We start from the raw sequence: 27,625 nt of genomic DNA on the forward strand, positions 1-27,625 counted from the left end.
GCAAATCAAAGCCATCAACAGCTTGTGATGAAGTGAGATGTCGTGGCATAAACAGAGTGTGTGCCGTTACCATGGAAGCCACTTTCACCTCACAGGCCTCGGAAAGACAGGACGAGAGACAGGAAGGCACAAAGAGCCAACCAGACAGACAGACAGGCAGTGACGGAGAAACAGTAATGCAGCGCGACAGGCGGATACTTCCCTCTCTCTCTCTCTCTCTCTCTCTCTCTCTCTCTCCTTTAGCTACCTTTAATAGCTTTTCATACACTTGTGGGAGAGGAGACTCGGCGTTGGCTCGACTGTGTACCAGTGTAATTAACACAAAGGAGCGACATCCAGGACTAGAAAGTCTTCTTTTCTAGCTCAGTGATTTATTTCTTCACTGATGCTCGTCCTGAACCAGGCCAGCCAGGGCACTGTTGTTTGTTTTTGTACTGATGCCTATTAAACGTGCTGATGACGGATATGATCATGGTATCAATACACAGTGTGTACAGGACTGGTGCTCTAGAATCTCGTGAATAGTGAACCACCTGGAATTTAAACCACAGACAGAAACAACAACAATCTCCATGATAATAATACTTTATTAACGCAGCACGTTCAGACTTTTATCACAAGGTATCATCGTTGGGGAATCCATTCAAGAGGTTAAAGATGGCATCACGTACAAGTCTGTAGATCAGTTTATTTGAAAGGAATTTAGAAAAAGGCACAGACTGAGGTTGATGTCATGTTATTGATGTAGAAACGTGAGATCAACCACCATTTAAAGATGATTTAAATGAAAAATGTTTCTATTTCTGGAAGAGTTTTTGTTTCTATGATGGTGAGTATTTCCTTGCTGCATTTTTATTTTATACACATATTTGTCGCTGAATCAACTTAATTCATGAATCAATATTAATGAAATATATGTTTAAAGTGTTTATTGCAGTACAAATGATGGTACAAATGTGATGGGAGGTGTTGACATAGAATTGTGTTGTCATGATGTATATTAGAACAGAAAAAATGTCATGCTGTATTCATATAGCATTGTGTGATGGTTAAAAAATTGGACTGATTTTTGAAGAAGTATTTTAATAATTACTCTAACATTGTTTGTGTACCTCATTAAAAAGAAGAGGAAGACAGTTAATGAGGCTCAAGGATGCAGGAAAGGAAGAGAAAAGGTGTGATGAGCTAGGTTAAGGTGGCGGAGGATAAATGGTGAGTGAACCCCTGATTGACAGAATGAAGACAAACATGATTTAGTGTTGACGCCACAGATGTGAACCAGGACTCCTCAATATTTTGTTGTGTACCTTCTAGCCTGACATTACGTCTTAAAAAAAGCATGTAGAAACATCAATCATAATGCAAACATGTCTTTATTTAATTTTTTTTAATGCAGAAAAGTGTAAACTGTCATCCAAAATGTAGTCACAAAAATAGACATAAATGATCTTATCATATAATATATATAACACACCATAATACAATTGTCTTTTCGATCATAATTTAAGATGTCAGTCTTTCGTTATAGTTCAATCCTTTACTAAAATCGCCCGCTCGTCCTCCACCGTCCACTTCATGAATCCTTATTAATAAAGCCTGCGCCTGGAAATTGAACATCAACGTACACATCTGGTCACATCTTTTCTCCCGTCCTGCTCCTGTCCTCGTCTCCTCTCAGCATTCACCAAACACTAATGACAAAATTCCTTCCCTAGTACTTGATTCTGCCGGGATAATGGAAAACGTTATCCAGGTATACATCAGCTGAAGCAGAAAATACATTTTTTTCTCGTGTTTTTCTTATAAAATCAGGCTCTTTTGAAATCATCTGTACTGTGTGTGTTTCCTGCTTGATTCTGTGATCTATGAATTTGCCGTGATTGCTGCCGGATGATCGCGGAGACCAGACCCACAGATTGTCCGCAGAGGTCGCAACAAGCCGGGCCGTTGTCATGATGCTGCTTTGAAGCTCCTGCCAGAGAGGCTACAGGAGGTAATCAGAGAAAAATATGTCCCCTCTTCTGTGAGACCTCCATTAGACCGCTCTGCCTCTCTCTGGGAAAATTGATTTTCCTCCCTCCTCTTCTTTTTTTCTTCTCCGGTTCCATTCGTGTTCGTCCCACTCGAGAGCGGCTCTGTGGCGAAGGGATTGTTAGGCCTCGACAGGTTGTTAGCCAAAACTCCGCGGCAGCCGCCCCAGACTTGGATCTCTGTCAGAGCAGCAGAAGCCTGTAGGAGTTTCTCTTTTGCTCCTCGGCCTAATCCTTTCCTTCCTTCTCTTTTTCTGTCGCTTCACACATCCTTCCCCGAACAATCTCACTCCCTTCTCTCTCTCAAAGCCAAGTCTTGGATCAATGCACCATTGATTTTCCTATCAATGAACATTAGTATGGATCAGGCTGCGGCTGCCCAGAACCCCCCCCCCCACAACCCCCCTGTCACATACACACACACACACTTATACACACACACACACACACACACAAACACAAGTGTTCAGGTTTCTCAAGAAAGGGCGTATAAAGAAAAACAGCGAAAGGAAGACGGCGTTGGAAATAATGCGGCGCGGCTTTGATGAAAGAAAGGTTTGAGTTGAAAGCACGGGAGCCAATCAATGCAGGGATGACAGAGGGGTGAGGAAATGAAATCAGACTTGCTGTTGTTTCTGCTTAAAAGAAAACAGGCAACCGGTCAACGGCCCCGCCGGTCGATTCTCGGCAGAATAATTCGGCCTGATTGGCAGCGAGAGTCGGCCGCCGATGATGGCGGCTAATCGTGATGGAGGACAGGAAGCGTGGTGTGTGTGTGTTGGTTGTGCTTCACACGGCACCTGGACACACACACATCGGCGGTCCCTCCTGCTTTTGTTTCTTTGTGTACTTCACACCGAAGCTACATTCCACAGCGACACACTCCTCACAGAACATGCTGCAAAACATTATTTTCCAATGGTTTTTAAAGACTATTTTCTATGAACTATAACCCGGAAGACACTTGCATGAAAACACTAATAAATGTAGCATATGACGTGTTAGAGACTTAGAGGTGCCAGTCTAATATCTTATAATAATAATAATAACTCTTTCTCACAGTTTTAAATATTTCATACACTCCTGTACATAAGTTTGAAATGGGTTACAAAACAAGAGGGTGTAACATGTTCCTTCTAAAAGAGCAAATGAATGTATCACCGAAAGGAAGAAACTCATTTTATTTTAAGTCTTCTGACAAGTGTTTTTCTTTAGGCTACACAGGCTCTACATGACCTGCTCTGCTCAGTGTACCTCAGGAACAAGAGGAGAAAAGACATGTCATCTTGGACGTGACTTAAAATAAAAGAGGAGTGTGTTCATTCCCTGTTAATGAATTGAAGCAGATTTTTGTTATTTAATTTACACGTGTGTGCTCAAATGCTCAAGAGTTAAGGGAGAGCGAGAAAAGAGAGGGTCTTGATGGAACAAAGAAGCTGCCCACATGAAAGTTGATCCAGGGCAGAGACCCCCTGTCGAAGGAAATTGAGAAGCCTCGGGGGCCGTCCTCGGTCCTGCCTGATTGTAAAGTGTTTTAATTTGGGCTGCAGTAGACGCCCGCTTGTCCTGCTGCCCTGCCAGCACGTGTGAGCCTCTGTGCAGAGAATATAAAACGGATTTAACCCGAAATAACACTTTTACGATCCTATTAAACAAAGATAACAGACGATAAAGAATGCAAGGATTCACTGCGATTTAATTATATATATATATATATATATATAAAAACGTAATGCGAGAAACATGGTGGATGTGTATGTTCACATGACCACCTACATCACAAAGCACTCATGCAAACAATGGGAAATTGATTTCAGTCTGCATTTATTTGCTTTGTTAAAGACACTCTCTCTCTATAACTATGAACATCTCTGCAGTGGGATAATGAATTCTCTTGTTAAAATCATGTGAGTTACATCATGGTTTTCCCTTTTAAAACAAAGATATTTTATTACTTCAAAAGCGTTAATGAGGAAATTGTAAGTAAGTCATTTTTATTTGTATAGCGCTTTCCCAGACCAGGGTCACAAAGCGCTTAAACAATCAAAACAATATTCAATAAAGTATATATTTTAAAGGTCAAGATAATAATGAAAACACAACAGGAGTTCCAGAAAATCAAGTCTTGAACTAGAATTAGTTGTCTTGCAATGAATTACTAAACACTTGCAAATAGTGTGTGTGTATTAACAACAATACCTAAATATTGTTGAGCTGGGACTGATCATTCAAAAGTTATATCTGAATATTAAGTGACGGCACACAGAACAATAACACACATACACACTGAGATCATTATAGTTTGTTTAATATTCATGGAAAAAAACAAACGTGTGCCATAAATAAAACTGTTCCAAAGCAAAAAAACTATTGAAGTATATCTGTATTTGAGACATTGTAACTTCTCTACTGTCTAAAATAGTAGCTGCCAATCAAAACAACACAATGATAATTTCAATTTATAGTTTAATCTAGTATGACTGAAAAAATAGTTGTATAATAGTTTTTCTTTTTCCATTACAGGTTGATTTGCAGTTGTGTTGAAGCTAAAATCTCAGCAGAAGAAAGTCAGTCGTCCGGACAAGAGTGTGTGGCCAGAGTAAGAAAAGAGGCAACATGTCAACACAGAACTGCAACATTTGTGACCACAAACTTCTCTTCCTCGGTGAGATCATGAGACCCGGGCTGTGGTGTGTGTGATGTAACGACTCAGCCTTAGTGAGAGTTCACAAAACCCCTGTAAAAACAACCAAATCTGCTGCCGCCAGTTTCTAAACATAAACCCACCACATGCAAAAGAGAGCAGGCGTCCAACAGGACTCGCTGAACCAAAGAATGTGTTTGACGGAGCAGCGAGAGGCCGCGGGGCGACTGGAGCTCGTTCTGCCGCCTGCCGCGGCTCGCAGGCGGCGTGAGATTATCGGCTTCTCGCGCTGAAATGACGTCCGTTTTCGTCGCCTAAAAATGTAGGGGTAAATTCAAAGCACAACACGTGAAAGTTGTGTAGTTGTGTGAGTGTTGAGAAATAGCTACGATCTCCCCGGTGTTTCTAAGAGGCGGGACTCCGGCTGCAGACAGCGGTGACTGCACGAGTAGCAGCCCGGAGAAGGCTGCTTTTCCCCGGGCTGAGGAGGAACAGCTGCCCGGTGGAGCCCCGGAGTAACTGCAAAATGTGTCCAGACGTATTTTATGTGGAAAAATACAGAAAACAGACACTTCATTTTGTAGTAAAAAAACACGGAATTGCGATTCAATAATTAATGTATTATATCAATTTTTATAGTGGAATAAAAAATATATGGCGGAAAATAATAATCAACAATTTGAACAAAGCTAATAGTTGTCTTGGTTTTACTTTAATTTAAAATGAATTCAATGTATTTTATACATATTTTAAAACTATTTGACTTCACACCGGTTTATTGAAGCTAGGAAAGTAACAACGTGTGACGTCCCTTGGTATTTACGTTTGAATACGTCCAGTCACGTGGTGGCAATTGTTGCCAGGCTTAAAGATCTATAACTACTATCTTATTGAGTCCATCCGCCCATAAAAAGAAGACACACACACACACGCCGCCAGTGCTCGCTAATCCTCGCATTAATCCACAACTGTTACCTCCATCTTAATCCGAACCTGTTCGCGAGAAGATTCTGACGTCACTGGTAATGGTTGTGTAATAGCGTGTACGTGAGGAAGGGATCGAGACGCAGTGCGCATGCGTGCGTATTAGGGTTGACTTTGTCAAATATTTAAATATGTGTCCAGCAAAAAAGTGAGACCCTCCACCCACCCTGTCCTCCCCCCGACACACACACACACACACACACACACACACACACACACACACACACACACACACACACACACACACACACACACACACACACACACACACACACACACCTTCCCCCATCCTCCCGTCGCCGCTTTCTTTGTTCCCCTCTGATGGTTCCCAGGATGCGCACACAAACCACAACACTGCCCCCCAGCGGCCGCTCATTTAACAGCCCATTGATAGCATGACGTCACGACAGTCGGAGACGATCTTAATATATATAAATGTTAACACGAGCACGTGTGGCTGAATAACAACGACAATCCCACGAACACAACTGTGTGGGTTTTTAAGTGAGGCGTTTGTTTGGAGGGTCATTGAACGCAGCATGTTTTCTCTTCCTTCATCCCTCTCTCTTTGTCTTTCACCAAGTGTTTTATTGACGAGGAATGATCGTTGCTGAAGAAGAATGTTGTGAAATTATAATTTGTTTTCGATAGTGTTTAAAAAAAAGAACAAAAACATCTCAATATCTATTGAAATATAAATATTTATCTCTTGACCAACATTCTTGACAAAGAAACCTTCAGATTTTTTTTAGTTGAATTACTAAATTTACGCATTTGACGTATGCTTACGTCACCAGCGCAAGAGTTTATTTTCAGTCAAAGCAGAAAAAGTAAAGGTCAACGTTGACTTGTTGTGACGTCACAGGTCACACGTTTGTTTTCCTAATTGATTTACAATAAAAAAGCATTAAACTTTTCAGTGGTTCATGTGGAACAAGCACCAAACCCAACGGGGCTCAGACTAAGTGGAATATTCTTTAAATATATTTATAGATTTTTAATGTGAAGTTAATCCAGAATGGAAGAAAATGGGTGTTCGGTCTGTTTATGTTGTCGAATGTTATGTTGTTGAATCCAAATGTTACTCCACGATATCCATGAATCCAAATGTTTTAAATAAACTTCAAACATATTTTCTTCACCCATAATAACAGCAGTTTCATTTGAGTTTTCATCAATTTCAACCCAAAAACAAAACTAACCAAATGCCTTCAACCTATTGCAGATTGTTCAGAACTTGTGAAATGGTATCTTGTATCATGTAAACAGAAGCAGCCTTTGTGGGAGGCAGAGTTGGGGTGTTTCTCGTGCAAAAGGGGCTCAAATGAATCCCGATGACAGCAGAGCGCGGTGGCGGGTCCGACACATGAAAGATCTAATGAATCATCTTATTCCACAAAGGTCTTTCTGGAGCTCGTCCATCTATCTCTCCACATCATTAACTCTGTCCGTCAAGCTTCCTCTGGGGTCTTCTTGATGTTGACTGACGGCGGGAGACGGTCTTTCCCCTGCTGCTGCCGCTGGTGTTTCCTATTAGGCACATCCTCCTGGTCCCGGCTGAAGAGCCGAGGCTGCAGACAGAACCCTCCTCCTCCTCAGGACCCCTTCAGTCTGAACACTCCTCCACCTGCTGCCAGAGATGTCTCCACCTCCTCCGCCAGAGGTCAGGCACCGAACATCTGTTTTTCCATCTCAATATTCATCAGACGTCGTGACAAAGGATCCGCGGTTGATCAATAGTTTGAACAAAAGTCAGGCGAGAGAACCTGTTTAGACTCAGAAGTCTTCGTCTCAAGTTTACTTTTCTTCTTCCCAACTATTAACATTCAGGCACAATGAATCGTGATTAAATACATTATGCATGTATATTAATGTGTAATATAATTATGCAAATCATTATATTACAATTTTCAGACTGCAACGTATTTAATTCAAATGTAAGCAACAGTACATCATTAAAAGGATACAAAACAGAAATTGGAAATAAATGAAGTAAACGATAGGTGATTTTATCAACATAAGGAAAATAAATTACATTTGATTAAAAAATGTTGAATTATGATCATCATTGAATGTAGTAGTTAACCCAGATTATTATTTAACTAATTAAACAGCCTGGACCCCCAATTACTTCTATAATTTACTTATTTTTATGAATTACTCTAATTATTAATTTATTCTAATGGGTAATGGAACACAAATAACATCCAAAGGGCTATAAATATTAAGTGATTTTGATGTTGTATATGTTTTTTGGGCAGTTTTGTTTTTCAATTCATAAACTGAACAACATGTTCTTCAGCTTTGTTTAAAAAAACAAAAAAACACCCAATGAGCCTTAATCATGAATCTAATAATTATGAACAATACTATGACATGAACCTCATCAAACAATGATAACAGATGAGAGAATATTCTAAGTCATTTCAGATGTAAATATATATATATATGAAATTATCAATTAAAAAAATATTCTTATTTGCAATGAGATCTATAGAAAGTTTTGAAAAATGCATCTTCTTCTGCCTCCATTTATTCACTGATTTCCTGAAGCTTGACCTTCAATAAAGGTGGTCTGGTCCCTGCTACAGGCTCAAGACAGGGGATGCGAACATTGACACTAATGGACATTTTAGAATTTTAAATTCACCTACATGTTTGGTCTGGGAAGAAACCCAGCAGAGCTCCATAGTAATGACTTGGAGAAGTTGCCTGAAGATGGAACTGAACGTGTTACTATTAAACCACTTTCTTCTTATCTTTTCATGAAAAGTAAGAAACTATTAAAGATATATATTTTTAAAGTCTTGGTAAAAAAACCCTTTCAAAGTCAAGTTATCTGTGAGTCACCTTTTTTTAGTGGATTTAAAGATATCATAAAGATTGTCTTGTGCAGTTCCATGACTTTAAAATGACTTTAGTTAATTAGAAAATATATTTCATGTATAAAATCGTAAATTGAGCTTAAAATTCACATTTTAACCCAAAGGTTTCATATCAGGAAAACAAAAACGAACAATGTTTCTAAAGCCGCTGCAGAAACTTCCAACTCCAAAGCGAGCAGCACTGAACCCTCTGGCTCCACAAACAAGACCAGGAGAAAAAGACACAAATATCAAAAATGTAAATGTCATTGTGCTACAGTGTAAAAAAAAAAAGGGAAAAAAAAACCTTTTTTTCTCTACACTAACCACATCATAACGACTGTCCTTCCCTTGACATCCAAACAGGTACCAAGAGGCTTCTTTTCTTATTAAAGTCTTTTTCCTGCAGGGAAGTAGTTATGATTGTAAACCAGGACAGTCTTCGCTCTGACTTTCCAGAGTCTCAAACCAAAATATCTTCTTGGCTCATGACCCATATTTCATTGTACGGTACAATAAGCATTTAATTCAGCCCCTGTCCCCTCACTCGGGAACAAGACCTTCAGATAATATCACAATCTCCCTTTATTTGTCTTTCTCTCTTTCTGCCCATCTCCCTCTATCTCTTCTCTCTCTTTTTTTTATTTGTCATACTTTTAAAATGAAAAAAAAAAATGGAAGGAAAAACATTTCGTTTTTGTAGAAATAAGTGCCTAATATTGAGTTGAAAAAACATTACAGATCAAACAACATACTGCAATTGATTTATTCAAATATTCAATAGGCAATAAAAATCTTTATTTAAAAAAGGTAAACGAAAAAAAATAAATATTTTTTTTACATATACTTGTTTCATGTTATTAGTATAGTATAAGTATTTTCAGTGAGAAATTAAAAAACTTTACATGAAATATTTAGAGAGATCGTTTTATTTATTAATATTTTTTTTTAATATTATTTTTTACAAATAATCCGATATTAATGTTGAAATGAGTCTTCACTTGGAAATACAAGTCGCATTACTTTTTATTAAATGAACTAATTTAATGTACATAAAAGGGGACTTTTCGAATTCACGTGTTGAATAAAATCAAGAGATTACATTTTTTTAAATTATTATTTGTTAAGTGATGTAAAAAGTCCAATATGTCGAAATAAAATATTAAAACTTCAACCAATGACGTAAAAGTTTTGGATTTTAGACTTTAAAAATTCCACTCTGAGGCAGTGAAAAAGAAGTGGAGATTTTATACAACAAACTAGACTAGATGAGTTAATTGAAAAGCCTTCAAACCTTCAATCTTATTTTTTCACCACGTTTTCATCAAACCATATGATGACTCTTACAAGTGATACGATGGTTCAATATCTATATCGATTATTGAGCGTTTACAGGGAAGTGATTCTGATGCAAAATGTTGCCTGATGTGTTTGAAATCTTTCAATACTATTTAAACAGGGAAGATATTTCGTCTGAGGAGTCGTTTTTAAATCCTTCCTTTTCTACAAAGTGATGTCAGTGTTCTCTGTCAAACACTTCAAAGAATGAAACATTTTTCTGAATAAATTCCCATTTTTCACGTGTTTGTTGTGTTACGTGTCAAATGCAGATTTAATCGTCTCGATGTTTACTTGTGAACAGAATCTACGACTAAAAGTTAGAGAAAAAAAAAGGAGAAACACGTCACGACGTTCACAGGTCCCGTGGATGTGGACTTTGGCCCACGTATGGAGTCAGAGGTCAACGATAGGGAGATGAAGACACAGAGGCCCCAATAATCCAACATATTTGTGGAACAGTGAAGTAACACGTGTGTGAAAAGAGTTTAAAGTCTAATGAAATAATTCATGTATAAGTTAACTTGTGTGTTTCGACGCAGTCACTCGTCACATGACGGAGGAAAGTCCCGCAAACACGAGAAAAGACGTCACGAGCGCCTGAGTTGAGTCACAGAAACACCGGTAACACATGTCTTAACTCAGGATATCTGACTGTTATCGAATGTATTGAACACTTTAATGTTAGATTATTTTCACACCATCGTTGATCGTCATGAACCTGCTCTTTATTCTTTGTCAAATTGACTGAAACAAACAAATATTACAGTTATTTCAATAACTCAAATATTGATTTAAACAATGTGGTTAAAGTCAAAGTTCCAGCACTTAATCGTTTGATCAGTGGCTTTATAAAGGAACACAATATATAATATTAACCTTTTTTTTTTTTATTGAACATAAAGTTCCTCCAAGTTCAAACGAGGTAGAAAGTTTGTGTTTATTGAATCATTTCCGTTCAGGTCAGTTGTGAACTTTGAACAAAATAAAGAGACGTTTCCGCGTATTCAGTCGCTTTTTAAAGCACCACGCCAGGCATCCACAGAGCGCCTCTAACCTAAGATGGTGACCCGTGTTCAGGGGTGATATGAGCTCCACTGCTGAGCAGGAACCAGCTGCCGAGCCTCCGCCAGCAGCTCCTCTCTCTTCGCCCGCTCTCTGCGCCTCCAGCTCGGCTTCCTCCCGCTCCTCCCTCCCCGGTGCTCGGCATCAGCTGATCACGGTCACGTGCTCGACAAAATGGAGTTGTCCGAGTCGGTCCAGAAGGGACTCCGCTCTCTCGGCGACCCTGCGATCGTGGACCACAGCAGCTTCCCGGCGCTGGTGGACGCGTCGTTCCGGAGCCTGCGGGGAGACGCCGCCGTGCTCGGTGAGTCTCCTCGAGACGCCTTTTGTCTGCTGCCTCGCTTCCGGTTTCAGACAGAACACAAACAGAAGCTGCTTCGGTTCTGAAGCACCGAACCCCCTTTTACGGGTTTTTAAATACCGACATATAACATATTTCGATCGGTCGCTTCCACCGGGTCTCTGGTCCTCAGCGACGCCGCCTCGCGAGCATCTATTCTCGGCCACAGACGCAGCAACAGCCGCTTCTTCTTTTGTCATGTAAACAAGCATCAAATCCACTAAAAAAGCCTTAAACGCACTATTTCTATCTCCCTCCGTCCACCCGCGTGCACGCGTATCACTTCCACTAATAAACCATTAAGATCGTGTGATGTTTATTCCACTATTATGAAGAACATTCGAGCCTCGATCCTCGTCCACCACACGCACAAACAAAGGGGTTCAGGTCGCTGCAGCTGAGCCGCATTCACATGCAAATCTGCATCGATTTCCATTTCCAACGTCAATCTGCGTCAAGTATGGATCTGGATTCTGATCTTCTGTTCCCGGTGCAGATCAGCCGCAGTTGAAGAAGGTGGACCAGCTGGTGCTGAAGCAGAGCCACGCCGCTGCCACCAGCTTCATCCTGGAGGCGGTCAGACACGACTGTGACCGGGCATCCGTCAGGTAAGAACCACAGGCTCAGGGACTCTATCCTGAAGAGAGGGGGTCCCCTCTTTAGGTTAAACTATTGCTTTACATTTCTTCAAATTAAATGATCATATAAGATGTTTTTGATGGTGTATATGTTGAGTCACCAGGACCATATATAAGCTGCTCATTGTCTCTCGATTTCACATTCACTCTTACAGCACATTTTAATGTGTGAGCAAAACAATCGATCCATTCATGAAAACTACAAATTGTAGTATGAGTCTCAATCCAAAAAAAAAAGAGCAATACTTTTAACGATACAGTGACTTGAACAACTGTCACTCAAAGACAATCATGGATCTTGATAAAATTAGATAATTTGAAGCTTGTGTTCACATATAGATCACTTCACCCTTATCCTTAGCTTGATGGATCTACTGACTCCTTTAAGAAACATCTTAAGACGTTTTTATTTGTTCAGGCTTTTCCTTGATTTTCTGGAACTCCTGTTGTGTTATCAGTTTTATCTTGCCCTTTAAAGTATATACTTTATTGAGTATTGTTTTGATTGTTTAAGCGCTTTGTGACCCTGGTCTGGAAAAGCACTATACAAATAAATATTACTTACTTACTTACTTATTCCTCTGTGATTTTTTATTTATTTAGTTTCCCCAAAAAAATAATGTACAAATGTGATGCCATGTGAAAAAAAAAACTCATAACAAGTGAATGATGGTGTAAGAAGGGAAATTGGTATAGAAAGCTTGTATGAAACAATTAGAACAATGATTTGGACTTTTAAGTAAATGCTTAAAATTATACCTTTTAGGTTGATCTGTTTTAAACACAATTATTTAATATAATTGACCAAGTTGTGGTTCAAATAATACGTTTATTTGGCATATTTAGATATAGATAGATGGATAGAAATGTGTTGTGTATATCTTTGGGGCACAAGTTCCAAGATGTTTGTAAATTTTGAGATAAATGACAGTTGTTCACTGACTGAAGCGTGTAATACTGTTCACTTCAAATACTGAACTAATGTCTTGACACAACAATCAAAAACTGACTCCATAGTTGACACTTTTACTACAGACTGAAGGTGGGAATCTAAGTGATGTCGTTATAAAACTGGCTCAACCAAAATTGAAACTATATTTAAAACTATAAAATTACTTCCTTAACTATTTTCTGGTTAAATACAGTTTCTTGCTGGAATTTATGTTTTGCTGTATATTTAAAAAAAAAAGTCAAGCTAACTGAAAATAAATAATAAAATCAATAAAGTTCTACCTAACCTAACCTTAATGTGTTTCCCTCCCACAGTTCCCATCTGGAAGAAGTTGGATTTAGTTCAGAGAGAATAGAAATATTTCTAAGTGCATACCAGGTGAGGACTAGTGGTTAAAAAATATCCTCTATTTTTTTTGCTGCAAAGATTGAAGTTTCCTCGTAACATTTGTTTTGCTTTACAGAAACATAAATTGGACCTTGAAGGTCTTCTAGCGAGGTAAGAAAATATGTCAGTTTATAACCTTTAAATAATGTATTTTTAAAACGACTGTGCTGCTGTTTATTTATAACTGTCTGAAGAAGTGATGTCAGTCCTTCATGTCCTCCACAGTATCGGGACTCGACCCACTCAGATCAACGACGTGTCATGGAGACTTCAGTACCACATGAAGGTACTTCACCTGCTGACTCATGACCAACACTTTCTAACCTCCTTCTCTCCACAGAACGCACAGGTGGACAAAGTCAACGAGCCTTTCTATTTGATCTCATTAAACACGGAGGTTGGACTGGATCTTATTAAAAAGAACCCTGTTCTGCGCATGCGTGTGTTTTTAAACGTGGGTTTTGTTTTTTCATAGAATAAAGGAGCGAATGAAGACGTGAACTTCACCTGCTCCATGGAACAGTTACAGGTGATTCTCATTCAGAATGTGCGCCATATAATGACGTCATCTTGGCTTCCAGCAACAGCGGACGCACGTGCGATGTTTTTAAAAAAATTTATGGATAAATTCATCACGATTGGACGACGCTGACTTAAAAAAAACATTAATTAAAACCGGAGATTCGATGCTATTGTTGACCTATATTTATGACCCCACAATGCGCCCCTGAATTAAACGGCTAATAAAATAAAATAAAATGTAAACTTGTCAATGTTTAACTTTGACCCGAAGTTTCGTAAGAAGCTTCTTTTATTTAAGAAGAATTCTTCCCTCAGGATCTGGTGGGGAAGCTGAAGGACGCAGCGAAGAGCGCGGAGAAAGCGAGTCAGATGTGACCAAACCTGTGTGTTTTCTATACAAGATCTGATGATTTGACTCATGTTTTTCAATAAAAATAAATAAATAAATAAATGTCGCAAACAGTTTTCTTGTCCTCATTTAACGCAATGCTGTTATATGTGGTATTTATCAGCGCATTCAAACGATACATTAACTTTTTTATAATGTTTAAAAATTAAACGAGTGACTATAAGACGTTTCTAAACGCTGGTGTTTTTTCTTACTTAAACGACTTTTGAGTAACATTCAGTGAACTATACTTGAGAAGTTTTCAATTTGATCCTGTCGATTACGTGTACCTGGAATAAAAAGTATTCAGCAGGAACTTATGTGTGTTTTGCGTAAGAAATAAGTGTCGCTTCTCTAAACAATGTACAGTCAGTTGTTAAAAACACAAACACGGTCCACTATTAACACTACAGTTAATAACTATTTCTCCAGAGCCCGTTTTTTTAAAAAATATATATTATTTGTAATAGTAATGTAACTAAAATGGTGCTCGAGAGCGAACATTGTCGTTTAAATCCAAACCTCCGTCTCTACGACTAACTTCACGTCCATCTTCTCCTGAATATTAGCTCGTGTATTGAATAAATCATACGCCGACCGTAATTCCAATGCGCCCTTAAGCGAGCAGACCACGTGACTGGAGCGGGGCGGTCGAACTACTAGCCATTTTGGGGACGGTGTCAGTTTCCACGGAGCACACACACACACACACACACACACACACATAGACTCTCTCACACACACACACACTGCTGCCTTGTTACCGCGGATATTTTTGGAGGCAAAGTTACGGTACCGAAGTGTGGATCTGGACGGGAAAGAACGCGGAGCCGCGTGCAAGTAAACACGCGTCGCGAGCGGGTGAAGGAGCGTAGAAGAAGAAGGAGAAGGAGAAGAAGGAGGAGAAGGAGAAGAAGGAGGCTGGTGCAGATTCCCGGCAGCGGTCCGCGCAGCGAACCCTCCGCCACTGACAGCGTCTGCAGCTCCAAGATGGCGGCTCGCCTCCTATTCATTTGCTGCTGAACGCCTCTCGCAACTTTCATTGTCTGGCCGTCGCTACAAAACCCCCCGCGATTCCTCGCCGAGCCTCCAAGGTTAGTCCTCCTCGCTGTTGGCTCTCCGACCGTGATGGCGGTGGTCGTGTAGGACGTGTTGTGATCCAGCGGTGGATGTGTTTCTGCGAGCGGCTGCTGCTGCTGCGGACACACAGCACCGACGTGGAGCTCCGGCGTGTCTGCGCTCAACCCGCACTTGTTTCCCCGCAAACAAACGTTCGCGGTTCATAATCCACCGCGGTTCCTTGGAGAAAAACTCCACACACGGGACCAGAACCTCTTAGGTGTGCTGTGGTTATAATCCGAACCTTCTCGGTGTTTGTTTTGGATGGTTTTGATTTATGTGAAGAGAAGGATCGAGGCGCGGAGGAGAAGATCTGAGGTCCTCGCAGCCAGCAGCCGGTGTTACGAACCGTCTTTCCCGGGGTTTACTTTCACCAAATCTCTCACTTTTATAGATTCCAAAAGCTTATCGTGTCCCGGATCCACTGGTGTCCTTGGTTTTTTTCTAACACGTCCACATTCCTAGATTTTAACTTAAATCGGGGAGGATTCACCAGTCGTGCCACCGACACAAGGACGCGTCGTTTTATTTAAAAAAACCCCTCAAATATACTCATAGTTTTAACCAACATTATCACCTCACACTTAACTTCACATTTTTAGGAATTCATGGCATTTATTAACCATGTCGTTAAGTTGTGTGATTTTTAAACAAGCGCTATATACAGTTTGTTTTTGCTGCGTCCAGTCACTGCTGAACCATGTTTTCATTGTTGGTGTTTTTGAAGATATGGATCAAATCTGCTTCAAATGAGTGACATGTGTTTGCGACACTAAAATGCATCTTATTTGTTACTTTGCTCTTCAGTTCATGTTGAGATTTATTTTGGAAGATGTTGAACTATTTAATTGAAAACACAGTGAAAGAGTCACTGATCTGAGATGTATGTATGTGTGGTTAGAGTTAGTGGAGACCGAGAGAGTTGATCTGGACTCACCTGTATAGATGAGCTGGACAGGTGTATTTTCAGGTGTATTTTCAGAAGATCGTTGTTTTCAGGAGAGCCTTTTTTACTGACGTTTCCAGATCCCTTTACTATATTAAAGAAGACACAGCGGGTTAGTTGGAGTTGATAAATCCATGTTGTTTTATTGTAGGTCGTCAGTGGTTCTGTCACAACATTTGGATACTTTACACTTTCATGATGAATTTAGTGTTTTTAAACCAAACAACGAGTCACAGACGCTGCCATGTTGCAGCCGCGCCAGGAAAACACACCAAAACCCGCAGCAAAAAAGCCAGATTCTCCCCGAGCTCGACACACACACACACACACACACACACACACACACACACACACACACACACACACACTCGGGTTCTCTCGTAAAGACCCCGAGCTCCTCTTGTAAACAAACCCCTCACAGACTGTTGACTCGCGCTGTTGGGGAGGAACAACGCGCGCGGTTGTAACCGAGGGACTATTTTCTCTTCTCAAAATGGCAGCCGTGTTGTCGGTGCAGCTCCTCCGCCTGCACCGCCTCCCTGCTCCCGCTCTGCACCGCCGACGACTCGGCGGCTTTTCGGTGGGACTCTCGCACCCGTGCTCGGTTCTGGTTCCGACCGCCAGAGGTGCGGGTTTTTTTTTTTTTTTAAACAGTGGTTGCCATAGAAACGCCTTGGCATCCACGTCGTACCTGGCGTGTCTCACCTGGCGAGCGCGCGAAGGGTCAGCGAGACACTATTTACACAACAAATATGAATTAAAAAAAAAATCTACAAAGGATAAAACAATTCTCGTGTCTCACAGTCAAACAGCCTCAACGGTTCATTTTTATTTTTTAAATATTCTCTCATGATTTCTGTGATGTTGTATTGACCGTCGCTCATGTGTCACGTGGTGCCGTCCATCAAAGTTCGCATTAGCATAAACGATGATGTTGCTTTAAACGTGGTCAAACAAACACACGTGTTCCATCCAAATGGCGCAGTAAAAAAAAAAAAAAAAAAGCCTCACTTTTGACGCCCTTTCCTTTCCTCTCCTCCCTGCCAGGACCTTTTTTTTCGCCTCCCATCATGCACCGCACCACCAGGATCAAGATCACGGAGCTCAACCCGCACCTGATGTGCGTCTTGTGTGGCGGATATTTCATCGACGCCACCACCATCATCGAATGTCTGCACTCCTGTGAGCAGAGAAGAAGAAGAAGAAGTTCTCGCCCGTGAACCCGCAGCGTTTCTAAACCGTTGTTCTCTCTTGCAGTTTGCAAAATGTGTATCGTGCGCTACCTGGAGACCAGCAAGTACTGCCCGATCTGCGACGTCCAGGTCCACAAAACTAAACCCCTCCTCAACATACGGTGAGAGTTGTTTTTATTTTCATTTTTTTTATTGGATCACGTCTTTCAACAGCTTCACTCATGGTTGCTTGTTTTTAGATCTGACAAAACTCTACAGGACATCGTGTACAAGCTGGTCCCAGGTCTTTTTAAAAGTAAGTATTTGAAGTTTTTTATTTTTAAATGTGTCATAAATCTTCACACATCAGATTTGAAGGAAGTAAAAAAAATTATGTTTGACTTTTTATATATTGAAACAAGTATTTAATTTAAGTAAAACTGCGATAAGTGTTTATTCTGAAATACTGTAGCATGTGATCAACTACTACATACAACTATGAGTAACACTCAGGTATACAAACATGTCTATAATAGACCTCCTCGTATGTTAACATGATAATTATGTTAACATGTTTTCTATCGGACCATGTTTATGGAAAATATTGCATATTTGTAAAGAAAAAAAAAATGGTGGGTAAACGAGAGCTTTGTTCTGTTTCTCCGCAGATGAAATGAAAAGACGGAGAGACTTCTATGCTGAACATCCTGTCGATGGTAAATTGTCTTTGTTAAAATGTACTCGTTGCACATGTAAAAGTAACAAACCCCCACCATCGTCTGATTCTGTAGCTGTGAACGGCTCCAATGAAGACCGAGGTGAAGTGGCAGACGAGGACAAGAGAATAATTACGGATGATGAGATCATCAGTCTGTCCATTGAGTTCTTCGACCAGAGCAGGTGGGACGGGTTTCATTCAGAGGGTTTTGATAAGGACTCGGGAGCGGGGAAATAGGATAAAAGTCTGATGACGGAAACATTTTCATGTCGTTTGTGTCCACAGACTGGGATGTATAACGGACGACAAACCCACTAAAGATCAGGTATACAGTTCAGATCTCGCCTCATGTGTGCTTTATTTAATGTATGAAATCTGATCCTGCTGATCAATACAACCACCAACATGAATGTGATCTGCAGGTTGCCAACAGAAGGTACCTTCAGTGTCCAGCAGCAATGACAGTAATGCATCTGAGGAAGTTCCTCCGCAGCAAAATGGACATTCCAAACACCTACCAGGTCTGTTGGTTTGACCGCTTTTTTTTCCCCCCTACAAATGTTTTCAGTCTATTAAACAAATCTTAATGGATAAACCTTCTGTTGTAAAAGGTGGAGGTCATGTATGAAGACGAACCTCTGAAGGATTACTACACGTTAATGGACATAGCTTACATCTACACTTGGAGACGGGTAAGAACGCAACTGCTATTGTGTGTTTTCATCGAACTCATTATTTTAACATTTCTTTCTGGGGTTCTTTTTTTTCTTTTTTTTTTCTGGGTTAACGTGTGGAAAATTACAATTTTTGGAAATCTGTTTTGTAATGTATTAATATTGAAATCACTTATAATTATTAAAGTAATAAAACATATTCCATGTGGAAATCAATTATTAATCGGAATTGACTGAATATCTATGCCTTGATAATGTCTTGAAATAATTTGTTGTGTGTTGATTTTACTTGAAATAAATTTTGTTATAAGAAAAACAATTTAAAAGATAGAAATATTGTGGAAGTAAAACACTTAATTTATTTTTTTGTCAATAAATGGAAATTAATAGTTAAATAATGTGCTTTTTTGTATATTAAATAGTTTTTTTGCAAGTTGTTAAATCAAATAAAAATCAGATTTAGAGAGTAATCCACTACTTCCCTCCACAGAACGGCCCACTTCCTCTCAAGTACCGCGTCCGGCCGACCTGCAAGAAGATGAAGGTCTGCAACACTACACAGGAAGGTTCCAGCAGGTCCGGTCCGGAGAGCGACTCCGCCAGCGACAAAGCCGGCAGTCCGGCGGGGGCCCCCTCGACCTCCTCGTCGCTCCCCAGCCCGGGGACCCCGGCTCCGTCCCCGCACCCACAGCTCTCCCACGGCCCGAAAAACGTCAACGGAACCCCCGCGATCCCGTCCGCTCCAAACAGAGCGTTCACGCAGTTCAACAACAACAACAACGGGATTGTGGGAAAACCACGGAAGGTTTCCCTGAACGGCTCGTCCACCACGTCCGGATGACACTTTGCGCGACTGTAATCGTTTCCATGCCAACGTAGCCCCATTTGTATAGTCTCTTGTTCTGAATACTCTGTCATTATGTACATTTAGTGAAAGTCAACATTTCAAAATAAAGTTAATCAGGAATCGACTTTTATTGTGAAGGTCGATGCTAGTGGGAGAGAAGGGTGGCAGTTTTTAAAGCTTCATCTTTATCTACAGAAGTGACTGAACAAGTCAGTGATATATTCTTTTACCGTTTCCGTTGGATCTAAACGTGTTTGTTGCTTCGTGTAATTGGAACTTCTGACCATCGTCTGCATGCTCGTGACGCCATTTTTAATTTCTTTTAGGGAGAAGATTGTGCGTGTGTGTGCAACACGACTCATTTAATGGGTTTTTGTTTTTATTTTCCAACGAAAATAAAAGTCATGTACATTTGATGCTTGTGTGAAATAAATGACGAACTGGGAAAATTCTGGAAAACTTTCTACACGAAGACATTTTAAGCTGCGTATGCAAACAAATATTTAATCAGCGGTTTTTTTCTTATTCTGATTTACAAACTGTGACGCAAAACATTTCGTACTCTGGCGTTTATTTCTGTTTCCGGTGTTTGTATCTCTCTGTATGGACGACTTGTATTGTCACTGTTGCACAGTATAAAACGCCTAAATAAAACTTTTTACATTTATGCGATATTTCTGTCATTTTTTTAAGCTCAGGCAGATGAACTGAGGACGTTTAACTTACTTTTAATCCGGGGAAACCAGCTGTTGTCTACAAGATGGCGGGCTTTATTTGATCAAAGATTCGTTTAGAATAAAACATATTCAGGCAGTGGGCGCAGCGAAAAATACACCGCGTTTAAGTTTACCGTATATGTCATATGTCACATATGGTAAAATAGTGAAGGATTTCCTTCAAACGAAAATGTAGGTTAGTAGACCATTATCGCGCGCTCGCTTTGTCAAAAAACAACTTACATCAACTGTCATCGTTTACATAAAGTATAAAAACAACGCACGCATGGTTTGTCAGTTTAAATATTTAAACGCCGTCGTTCAAATGTTTCTTTTAATATTATTTCATTGTAATCTCAGCGAACACCATCTGATGCGATTATTTAAGGCGCAATGTAAAATAATAATAAAAAACGAGCATTTAATTTCATATATTACCGATTTTTCTTCACCTCAGAAAGTTGTATGAAAATCTTAAGACCAAAATTAAAAAAATAAACGTTTTTTTTAGTTTTGCGGATGTTTACGACATTACGAGATAAAATAAGATTTGTGTAAAGAAATGAGAAGAAAATGAGAAAAGCATAATAAATAGACTTGCGCATGCCGTGCGCGTGGTGTAAAGTAAATAAATAAATTTAATAAATAAAAAAAACCCCGCATAACTTGGGAAACATATTTACGACTCTGTGGATATTCGGTAATATGGTCCACGGATAATTAAAAACGAGTAAATATAAAACACGCGCTTACCTCAACAAACAAACGAAAGAAAATAAAAAAATTAAATAAACAAAAAACATATTTTTCTATTAAAGCGCTAAACTATGGTATTTATTTCCAGATTGTTGTGTGGTTTTCATAAACGCTCATAACAAAAAGACCGACCTTTATTTAGACTTTCTTCTATTAATGGAAAAAATACATATATATTTTTAAAATAATTTATTTAAATCTGATCGCACCTGGAGTTTCTCAACATTTCAAATGTTCTACTTTTGTCGCATTTATTTGATTTAGCTTGTTTATCCAAGAACAAACCGTGGAGCTCTCACGCGCAACACATTTCCGCGAGCGAGCACGGTCGCGCGTCAGAGTGACTCCTCACCGCTGTAGACGATCTTTGGGGAGGTCAGACTCTTCCGTCTCTCGGTTGTCACGGCAACGCCTGAAGAAAACACTCCCGAGCTGCAACAAAAGACTTCGCTGGATCCTGCCATCAAAGTTGCTTTCGATCTTGTCATTGACAGCAAAATGAGTCAGAAACAGATCGTTCAAGGTATGAATCCATTTTTTTTTTGTTTTTTTGAGACGAGCTGTTTAACACGCGTGTGTGTTGCAGTGTTCGAGCAGTATCAAAAATCCCGGATGCAGTTCGTGCAGACGATCGCAGACCTGGCGTCACGAGCGCAGAACGTTGACACACTTAAAAGTGCAGGTGAGAAAGAACCGTGCACGGACACGACGCTCGTGCATGATATGTTGTGTCTCACGCAAGTATCTAGATGACGATGGGATGGATGTTGAAAGTTGATCTTCTAGCAGAGCGACACAAACCTTTTGACTCAGCAGAAGTAGAAAAAGAGTGAGTCACGTGACATCATGTAAATAATGACATTTTAATGTCTCACTAACCCTTACACTTAAACACATATATCAGGGAGAAAAAAACTTCAGTAAGTTTTTCCACTACGCAAGCAAGGTAGAATTTAGCTCCACTCTTACTAACTTCAGCACGTATTTGCAACCTTTGTTAAAGTCTGTTCGTGTTTCCTATTTCAATAATAATTACTATTTAATAAACCATGACACGATTGGAAATTCAATAGTTTGAAGCCAAAATGGCCAGAAATGTCTTTCGTTGACACAAATGAAAACCTTTCTTTTTACAAGTTTAACAAGTAGCTTACCTTTGTGTTATTGCTGCTTTTTTTAATCATTAGAATTGTATCCCCTTTTAATGAAGTTAAAACTTGCAACAGTCTTGAGCTGAGTTATTGACACAAGCATTATTTGTAACGTTACACACTCAGAATCACATCGTCTATTGTGTTGTACACACAACATGTGATTTTTTTGTGGTGTCAGTACAGAAAAAAGAACGAAATAGAATCGTTTTTCTATCACTTTGTGTTTCATAAGGTTTAATTATTCAATGATAAAATCATAGATAAAGGACGTGTTTGTCACAATTCCAGCGCCTTCTTCCCTGATCTAAACAATAGTTAACTTTATTCAACTGTCTCGCGTGTGAACCAGTCTTTGGCTCTACATCTGCTTTATTGGTTGAACTTATCTTTGATCTGTGGCTCAGCTGGCATTCTTCGTTTGCTGCGACTAATCTACACATGACGCCGACACCACTTTTAAAGCTTGTTCATCATCCTGTCGAGATTAGAAATTCTCATTAAGATTTAAACGACCGTACACGTCATTCACCTAAGCCCCGCCCACTACTGGTTTTCCTATTAGACCGCCCGGGTGTCAATCATATTTGTCACTCCATCGCGAATGGCGAGAAGGTAAGTTTAAAATTTTTTAAAACAATCTGCGTAAGTACGTCGTGTCATTTGTACTATTGAGGCCAGTGTTAGGATAATTTACTTCAAGTTGGTTTTGCGTGATAAATATGTAATACATTTACGATGACGTAGCACATAGTTAAATATTTAATGTTTTAAATCAACACCATCAGCGCGAGGACTACAAGAAACGGTAAATCATATCTAGTAGAGTGTTGTTGTTGCTAATAACATTTTCATGTATTCAAATATGACAAACTAACATCAGTGTCGAAAGTGTGGTTTGACGAAAGCGGACATTGATTGGTTGGCTTCGCGCTTGACATGTGGTCACGTGACGGTTTATGAAAACGATGATTTGAGCGCGTGCGTGTGTACTGGACCTGTGAGTGAGGACAACACCGAGTTCTTCTTCAGTCCCCATCACCTTCAAGTCTCAGGTTATCCGTCGATCTGTAACGAGAACATGTGTCAGCGTCACAGGCGTCACGTGACTAATTGAGGGGTCACGTCAACCCGCAGGTGTGGTGTCGCTGCTGAGGCCCCTGCTCTTGGACGCGGTTCCTGGGATCCAACAGACTGCAGCCATGGCTCTGGGCAGGCTGGCGGACCACAGCACTGACCTGGCAGAGGCTGTGGTGAAAGGAGACATTCTGCCGCAGCTGATAAACTCTCTGGTCTCACATAATGTCAGTATCTGCATCTCTGAGTAGCTGACTAGGTCTTTGTTTGAGCGGCATGTGGTCCACCCCCCCCCTGCAGGACCCTTTGAGGGCCCCTTCCCAGTGTGTCAGACTCTTTAAAACCATTTAAAAAAAAGAGAAAACGACTAAACATTTCTGAATAATTGTAGTTATAAATACATAGTCAAATAGTCGATTTAGAAAAATAAAAAAGATTTTCCTTTCACCTTAAAAAATATTTAAAAATATTGACTGCTTATTCCTAAAAGACAAGTGTATACATATATTTGTCGTGTTCTAAACCGTTTCAAAATTATTTTGAATTATTTTTAAATTGTGATTAAGGTTAAAAGTGGGTAAAAAAAAGACAATATACTAAATTATAATGTACAAATAATTTGGTAATTAATCGCCATTTTCTTTAAATTCTTGTTTTTTCCAAAGATATCAATGTTTATTTGATTTACTTAATCTCTGAAGAAACATTGTAATACTTCCTGGAGCATTTATATCTCTTCAGTAAACTAAAGTACAAATGTACAACACCACGGATTAAATAAAAAGATTAACAAGGATTGTATTTGTTGTTTCCCTGCTAAGAAGCGTTCGGTTATCTTGGTTACAAATGGTTTTATTTAAGAATAAGTTGGGTGAAAAAAGATACAAATATAAACCTTAAATATACATTAAAAGGAGATTAGTGTACTTTTTACTTATGCATCATTTGTGTCTATGATCCACAACGGTGATGATTTCCTGGCGTGTTCTGTGTGTGCAGAGATACTACAAAAGATCTGCAGCGTTCCTGCTCCGAACAGTTTCCAAACATTCCCCAGAGTTTGCCCAGGCTGTGGTGGATAATGGAGGGCTTCTTGCTCTGGTTCTCTGCCTGGAGGAGTTTGATAATGAGGTGAAGGAGGCGGCTGTCTGGGCTCTGAGCTGCATCGCAAAACACAGCGAAGGTTAGGAGAACGCGAGTGTTGACGGTCAACAAGGACACGTGACGACTTCCTTCTCGCCCCCACAGCGTTGTCTCAGGCGGTGGTGGACGCAGGTGCCCTCCCTCTGCTGCTGCTGTGTCTGCAGGATCCAGAGATCTCGCTCAAACGCATCGCAGCCTCCACCCTGAGCGACATCTGCAAACACTCTCCGGAGCTGGCCCAGGCGGTGGTGGACAATGGTGCCGTCGCGGTCCTGGCTCAGATGGTTTTTAAACCAGATGCGAAATTAAAGGTGAGTTTGTGTCTGCTTGAATATTTCAATTCAAATAACACAATAATACTTTGAGTAGTCATATTTAGGAGAGAGAAAACATTGATATACATAAATACTGCATGTTTTTTTTTGCCTGTACAGCACTGTATTCATATATAATATATATATATACAGTATATATATGTATATGTGTGTGTGTGTGTGTGTATATTTAAACATTATAATTATATCACATTACATGCATTATATTTTTTCTTTTTATAAATTATATTTAATTTGTATCATATTTGGTTTATATTTCAATTAAGTGCTATCATGAAATAAAATCATTTGTTCTTTTTACTTACAATTAACATGCAACTATTCAGAGTGTTTGTTCATATTTGTTGTCGCAATTACACTTCTGGCTGCTAGAGGGCAGCTGTCATTATGTCCACGATGAAATCCTGTGAGATCCCGACAATGACTGAGGACGAGAGGATACAGTGGACTCCAGCAGCAACAGTTTAAAGTGGTTTCAAAACAAATGAAAGTAGTTTTGACTTTGTCAAGAGTCATGTGGTCTGTAAATTCAGCAACACCAGAGTCAAATTTTCGACAATACTACAAATATATCCTTATTACTACAGTATCAAGAAATATTGTATTGTAATATGTATAGTTTCTCCAGGTATTTTGCCCTAGTTATAACCAAATGAATCTAAGGGGATATGAAGTAAAAAAAAAAGCTGTACATGACTCATGGTCATGGTTGGAAAGCATTAGTGTTTGGATGATATATGGAGTAATAAATGCTCATAAACTTTTCTACAGAGGCAGGTTTTCTCGGCCCTCAGTCAGATCAGCAAACACTCGGCGAGTCTGGCCGAGATGGTGATCGAGGCCGAGGTTTTCCCGGCAGCACTGAGCGGTCTGAGGGATCAAGACGACTACGTGAGGAAGAACGTCACCAGTCTGATGAGAGACCTGGTCAAACACACACCTGAGGTAGGGGCTCGTAGGACCCTGGTACAAACACCCTTCAAAGTGAAGACACGGATTAATGCTGGTGGATGGCTTCCAGTTGTCTCAGGTGATCGTGAACATCGGAGGGCTGGCTGCAGTCATCGACCACCTGGGCGACTGTCGGGGTTCTCTGCGTCTGCCGGGGATCATGATGTTGGGATATGTTGCTGCTCACACAGAGAGCCTCGCCATGGCCGTCATCTACTCTAAGGTGTGTGTGTGTGTAGTAAGCAGTGTTTGGTGTTATGTGTAATTACGTTGTTAAAAACCATAACCGGTTTATCATTACTGCAATATAAACAGGCTTGTGACTTCATGTTAAGGTGTCATCATAATTTATTATTGCCATTTATCATTTCTTTATACACACTCTTTAATGTTTCAATTATTATGCGCTATTCCATTGGAATCTGTACACACACCATCCTTATTATAGAGTTTTTTTTTTAATTTAATTTATTATTCTTACCTTTTCTGAAAGATCTTCTCACAGAATCTAACCTTTCGTGCAACTTTCTCCCCCTCTTACAAAAAAGTCCCTAGTAACTAGTTACCTCGAAAGTAACTCTTTTTAAAGGAAGTAACTAGTAACTATAACAAAGATACCGCTTAAAAGTAACCTCCCAGACACTGGTAGTATGCGAGGCCTTAAGATTTCTTCAGACACATATCTATCTTGAGCTTTAAGTGGCATGTGTTAAGGAGGCTTCATGAAAGTGTGTTTGTTGAAGCCTTTACATTCATACCGTCATCCTGACCTGCAGGGGGTGCCGCAGCTCGCCGTGTGTCTGGCCGAGGAGACCGAGCACCACATCAAAGCAGCCACAGTTTGGGCCATTGGTCAGATTGGACACCACACCCCTGAACACGCCAAGGCTGTGGCCAGTGCCAACCTACTTCCCCGACTGCTGAACCTCTACATAGACAGCAACGCCTCAGAAGACCTGCAGACCAAGGTGCCCAAAAAAAACCCCATCTGACCCGATGATTGGATCCTGGTGTTGTAACACGAGCCTTTCAGAGTAAGAAGTCCCTCAAGAGTATCCTGCACAAGTGCACCTACCTGCCAGCTCTGGAGCCCCTCCTCTACGAAGCCCCCAGCAACATCCTCAAGCACGTGGTGTGTCAGTTCAGCAAGGTGAGTCTCAACATGGAGCTTCTACACACTGGACCGTCTGTGACCATGAAGTCTCTCCACGCCAAGGTGCTGCCACGTGACAGCAAGGCTCGACGTCTGTTCGTGACCAGCGGCGGGTTGAAGAAAGTCCAGGAGATCGAAGCGGAGCCTGGATCTGCACTGCAGGAGCACATCAACTCCATCAACGGATGCTTCCCTGAAGAGATAGTCAGGTGACCTGGACGTTGTTGTTGTTGTTGGCGATGATGCACTTTTAGTGTAGTCACAAAGCACCTGTGATTAAGATCAATTGTTTCATGATTCAACAGGTATTACTCACCTGGCTACTCGGAGGCTTTGTTGGAGAGGTTAGAGAACTTCCAGCCGTCCTGACTCATCAAAACAAGTGGTTAGTCTGGTCATGTGTTTGTGCAGTAATGAGTTTCTATTTACCAGTCCACTGCTGTACTTCTGTGTATTTAATCATTGTGTCCTCAATATTTTTCTACAGACCCCATGTTCAAAATAAAGGGAACTGAAAGTCATTATTGTTCTGGTCTGTTCTGGTGTTTTTCACGTCGAAAGTTGAAGCAGCGACTTTGGGTCCCAGTGCCACCTCGTGGCCATTACCAGTCAGTGCACTTAATCCACTATGCCTGTGCTTGTTTAACTGACAAAAGAAAGACAACTCTCATCTTATATGTGGCAATGGCTTAATGGTCATTTTTGTTAAGATATT

At 40.2% G+C, this 27,625-nt stretch overlaps 3 protein-coding genes across 4 annotated transcripts; all 3 read left to right on the top strand.

Annotated features, from left to right (window-relative positions):
• Positions 1-11,051: 11,051 nt before the first annotated feature.
• Positions 11,052-14,224, top strand: commd3 (COMM domain containing 3). The gene is made up of 8 exons (XM_087788097.1): positions 11,052-11,229; positions 11,762-11,873; positions 13,170-13,233; positions 13,319-13,353; positions 13,468-13,528; positions 13,583-13,639; positions 13,718-13,771; positions 14,080-14,224. The coding sequence occupies exons 1-8, from the start codon at positions 11,100-11,102 to the stop codon at positions 14,137-14,139; spliced, it is 573 nt and encodes a 190-aa protein (XP_087644223.1). The 5' UTR covers positions 11,052-11,099; the 3' UTR covers positions 14,140-14,224.
• Positions 14,225-14,771: 547 nt separating this feature from the next.
• Positions 14,772-20,295, top strand: bmi1a (BMI1 proto-oncogene, polycomb ring finger a). Its single transcript, XM_087789035.1, has 10 exons — positions 14,772-15,246; positions 17,265-17,399; positions 17,475-17,571; positions 17,650-17,705; positions 18,058-18,105; positions 18,181-18,289; positions 18,393-18,432; positions 18,530-18,628; positions 18,719-18,799; positions 19,272-20,295. Exons 2-10 carry the CDS (start codon positions 17,288-17,290, stop codon positions 19,620-19,622), a joined length of 993 nt encoding a protein of 330 aa, XP_087645161.1. The 5' UTR covers positions 14,772-15,246; positions 17,265-17,287; the 3' UTR covers positions 19,623-20,295.
• Positions 20,296-21,519: 1,224 nt separating this feature from the next.
• On the top strand, positions 21,520-27,431 carry LOC148081970 (sperm-associated antigen 6-like). Of its 2 annotated transcripts, XM_087789037.1 has the most exons (11): positions 21,520-21,623; positions 21,687-21,782; positions 23,389-23,555; positions 24,328-24,511; positions 24,577-24,782; positions 25,578-25,751; positions 25,828-25,980; positions 26,534-26,725; positions 26,791-26,907; positions 26,974-27,119; positions 27,216-27,431. In XM_087789037.1, exons 1-11 carry the CDS (start codon positions 21,599-21,601, stop codon positions 27,277-27,279), a joined length of 1,524 nt encoding a protein of 507 aa, XP_087645163.1. In that variant the 5' UTR covers positions 21,520-21,598; the 3' UTR covers positions 27,280-27,431. The 2 variants fall into 2 exon arrangements, with proteins under 2 accessions (XP_087645163.1, XP_087645164.1); XM_087789038.1 differs by lacking the exons at positions 21,520-21,623; positions 21,687-21,782 and adding an exon at positions 23,245-23,306.
• The last annotated feature ends 194 nt before the right edge of the window (positions 27,432-27,625 follow it).

This window comes from Callionymus lyra, chromosome 4 (assembly GCF_982586985.1).
Source record: "Callionymus lyra chromosome 4, fCalLyr1.hap1.1, whole genome shotgun sequence".
Classification (NCBI taxonomy): domain Eukaryota; kingdom Metazoa; phylum Chordata; class Actinopteri; order Syngnathiformes; family Callionymidae; genus Callionymus; species Callionymus lyra.

Bases quoted from the DNA above. Each gene is read 5' to 3' on its own strand.
- LOC148081970 (XM_087789037.1), top strand. From the start codon at position 21,599: ATGAGTCAGAAACAGATCGTTCAAG. The intron at 25,981-26,533 runs GTGTGTGTGTGT...CCTGACCTGCAG, and splicing joins TGGCCGTCATCTACTCTAAG to GGGGTGCCGCAGCTCGCCGT. The intron at 26,908-26,973 runs GTGAGTCTCAAC...CTCCACGCCAAG, and splicing joins TGGTGTGTCAGTTCAGCAAG to GTGCTGCCACGTGACAGCAA.
- bmi1a (XM_087789035.1), top strand. From the start codon at position 17,288: ATGCACCGCACCACCAGGATCAAGATCACGGAGCTCAACCCGCACCTG. The intron at 18,290-18,392 runs GTGGGACGGGTT...TTGTGTCCACAG, and splicing joins GAGTTCTTCGACCAGAGCAG to ACTGGGATGTATAACGGACG. The intron at 18,433-18,529 runs GTATACAGTTCA...TGTGATCTGCAG, and splicing joins ACAAACCCACTAAAGATCAG to GTTGCCAACAGAAGGTACCT.
- commd3 (XM_087788097.1), top strand. From the start codon at position 11,100: ATGGAGTTGTCCGAGTCGGTCCAGAAGGGACTCCGCTCTCTCGGCGAC. The intron at 13,354-13,467 runs GTAAGAAAATAT...TGTCCTCCACAG, and splicing joins CTTGAAGGTCTTCTAGCGAG to TATCGGGACTCGACCCACTC. The intron at 13,529-13,582 runs GTACTTCACCTG...TTCTCTCCACAG, and splicing joins GACTTCAGTACCACATGAAG to AACGCACAGGTGGACAAAGT.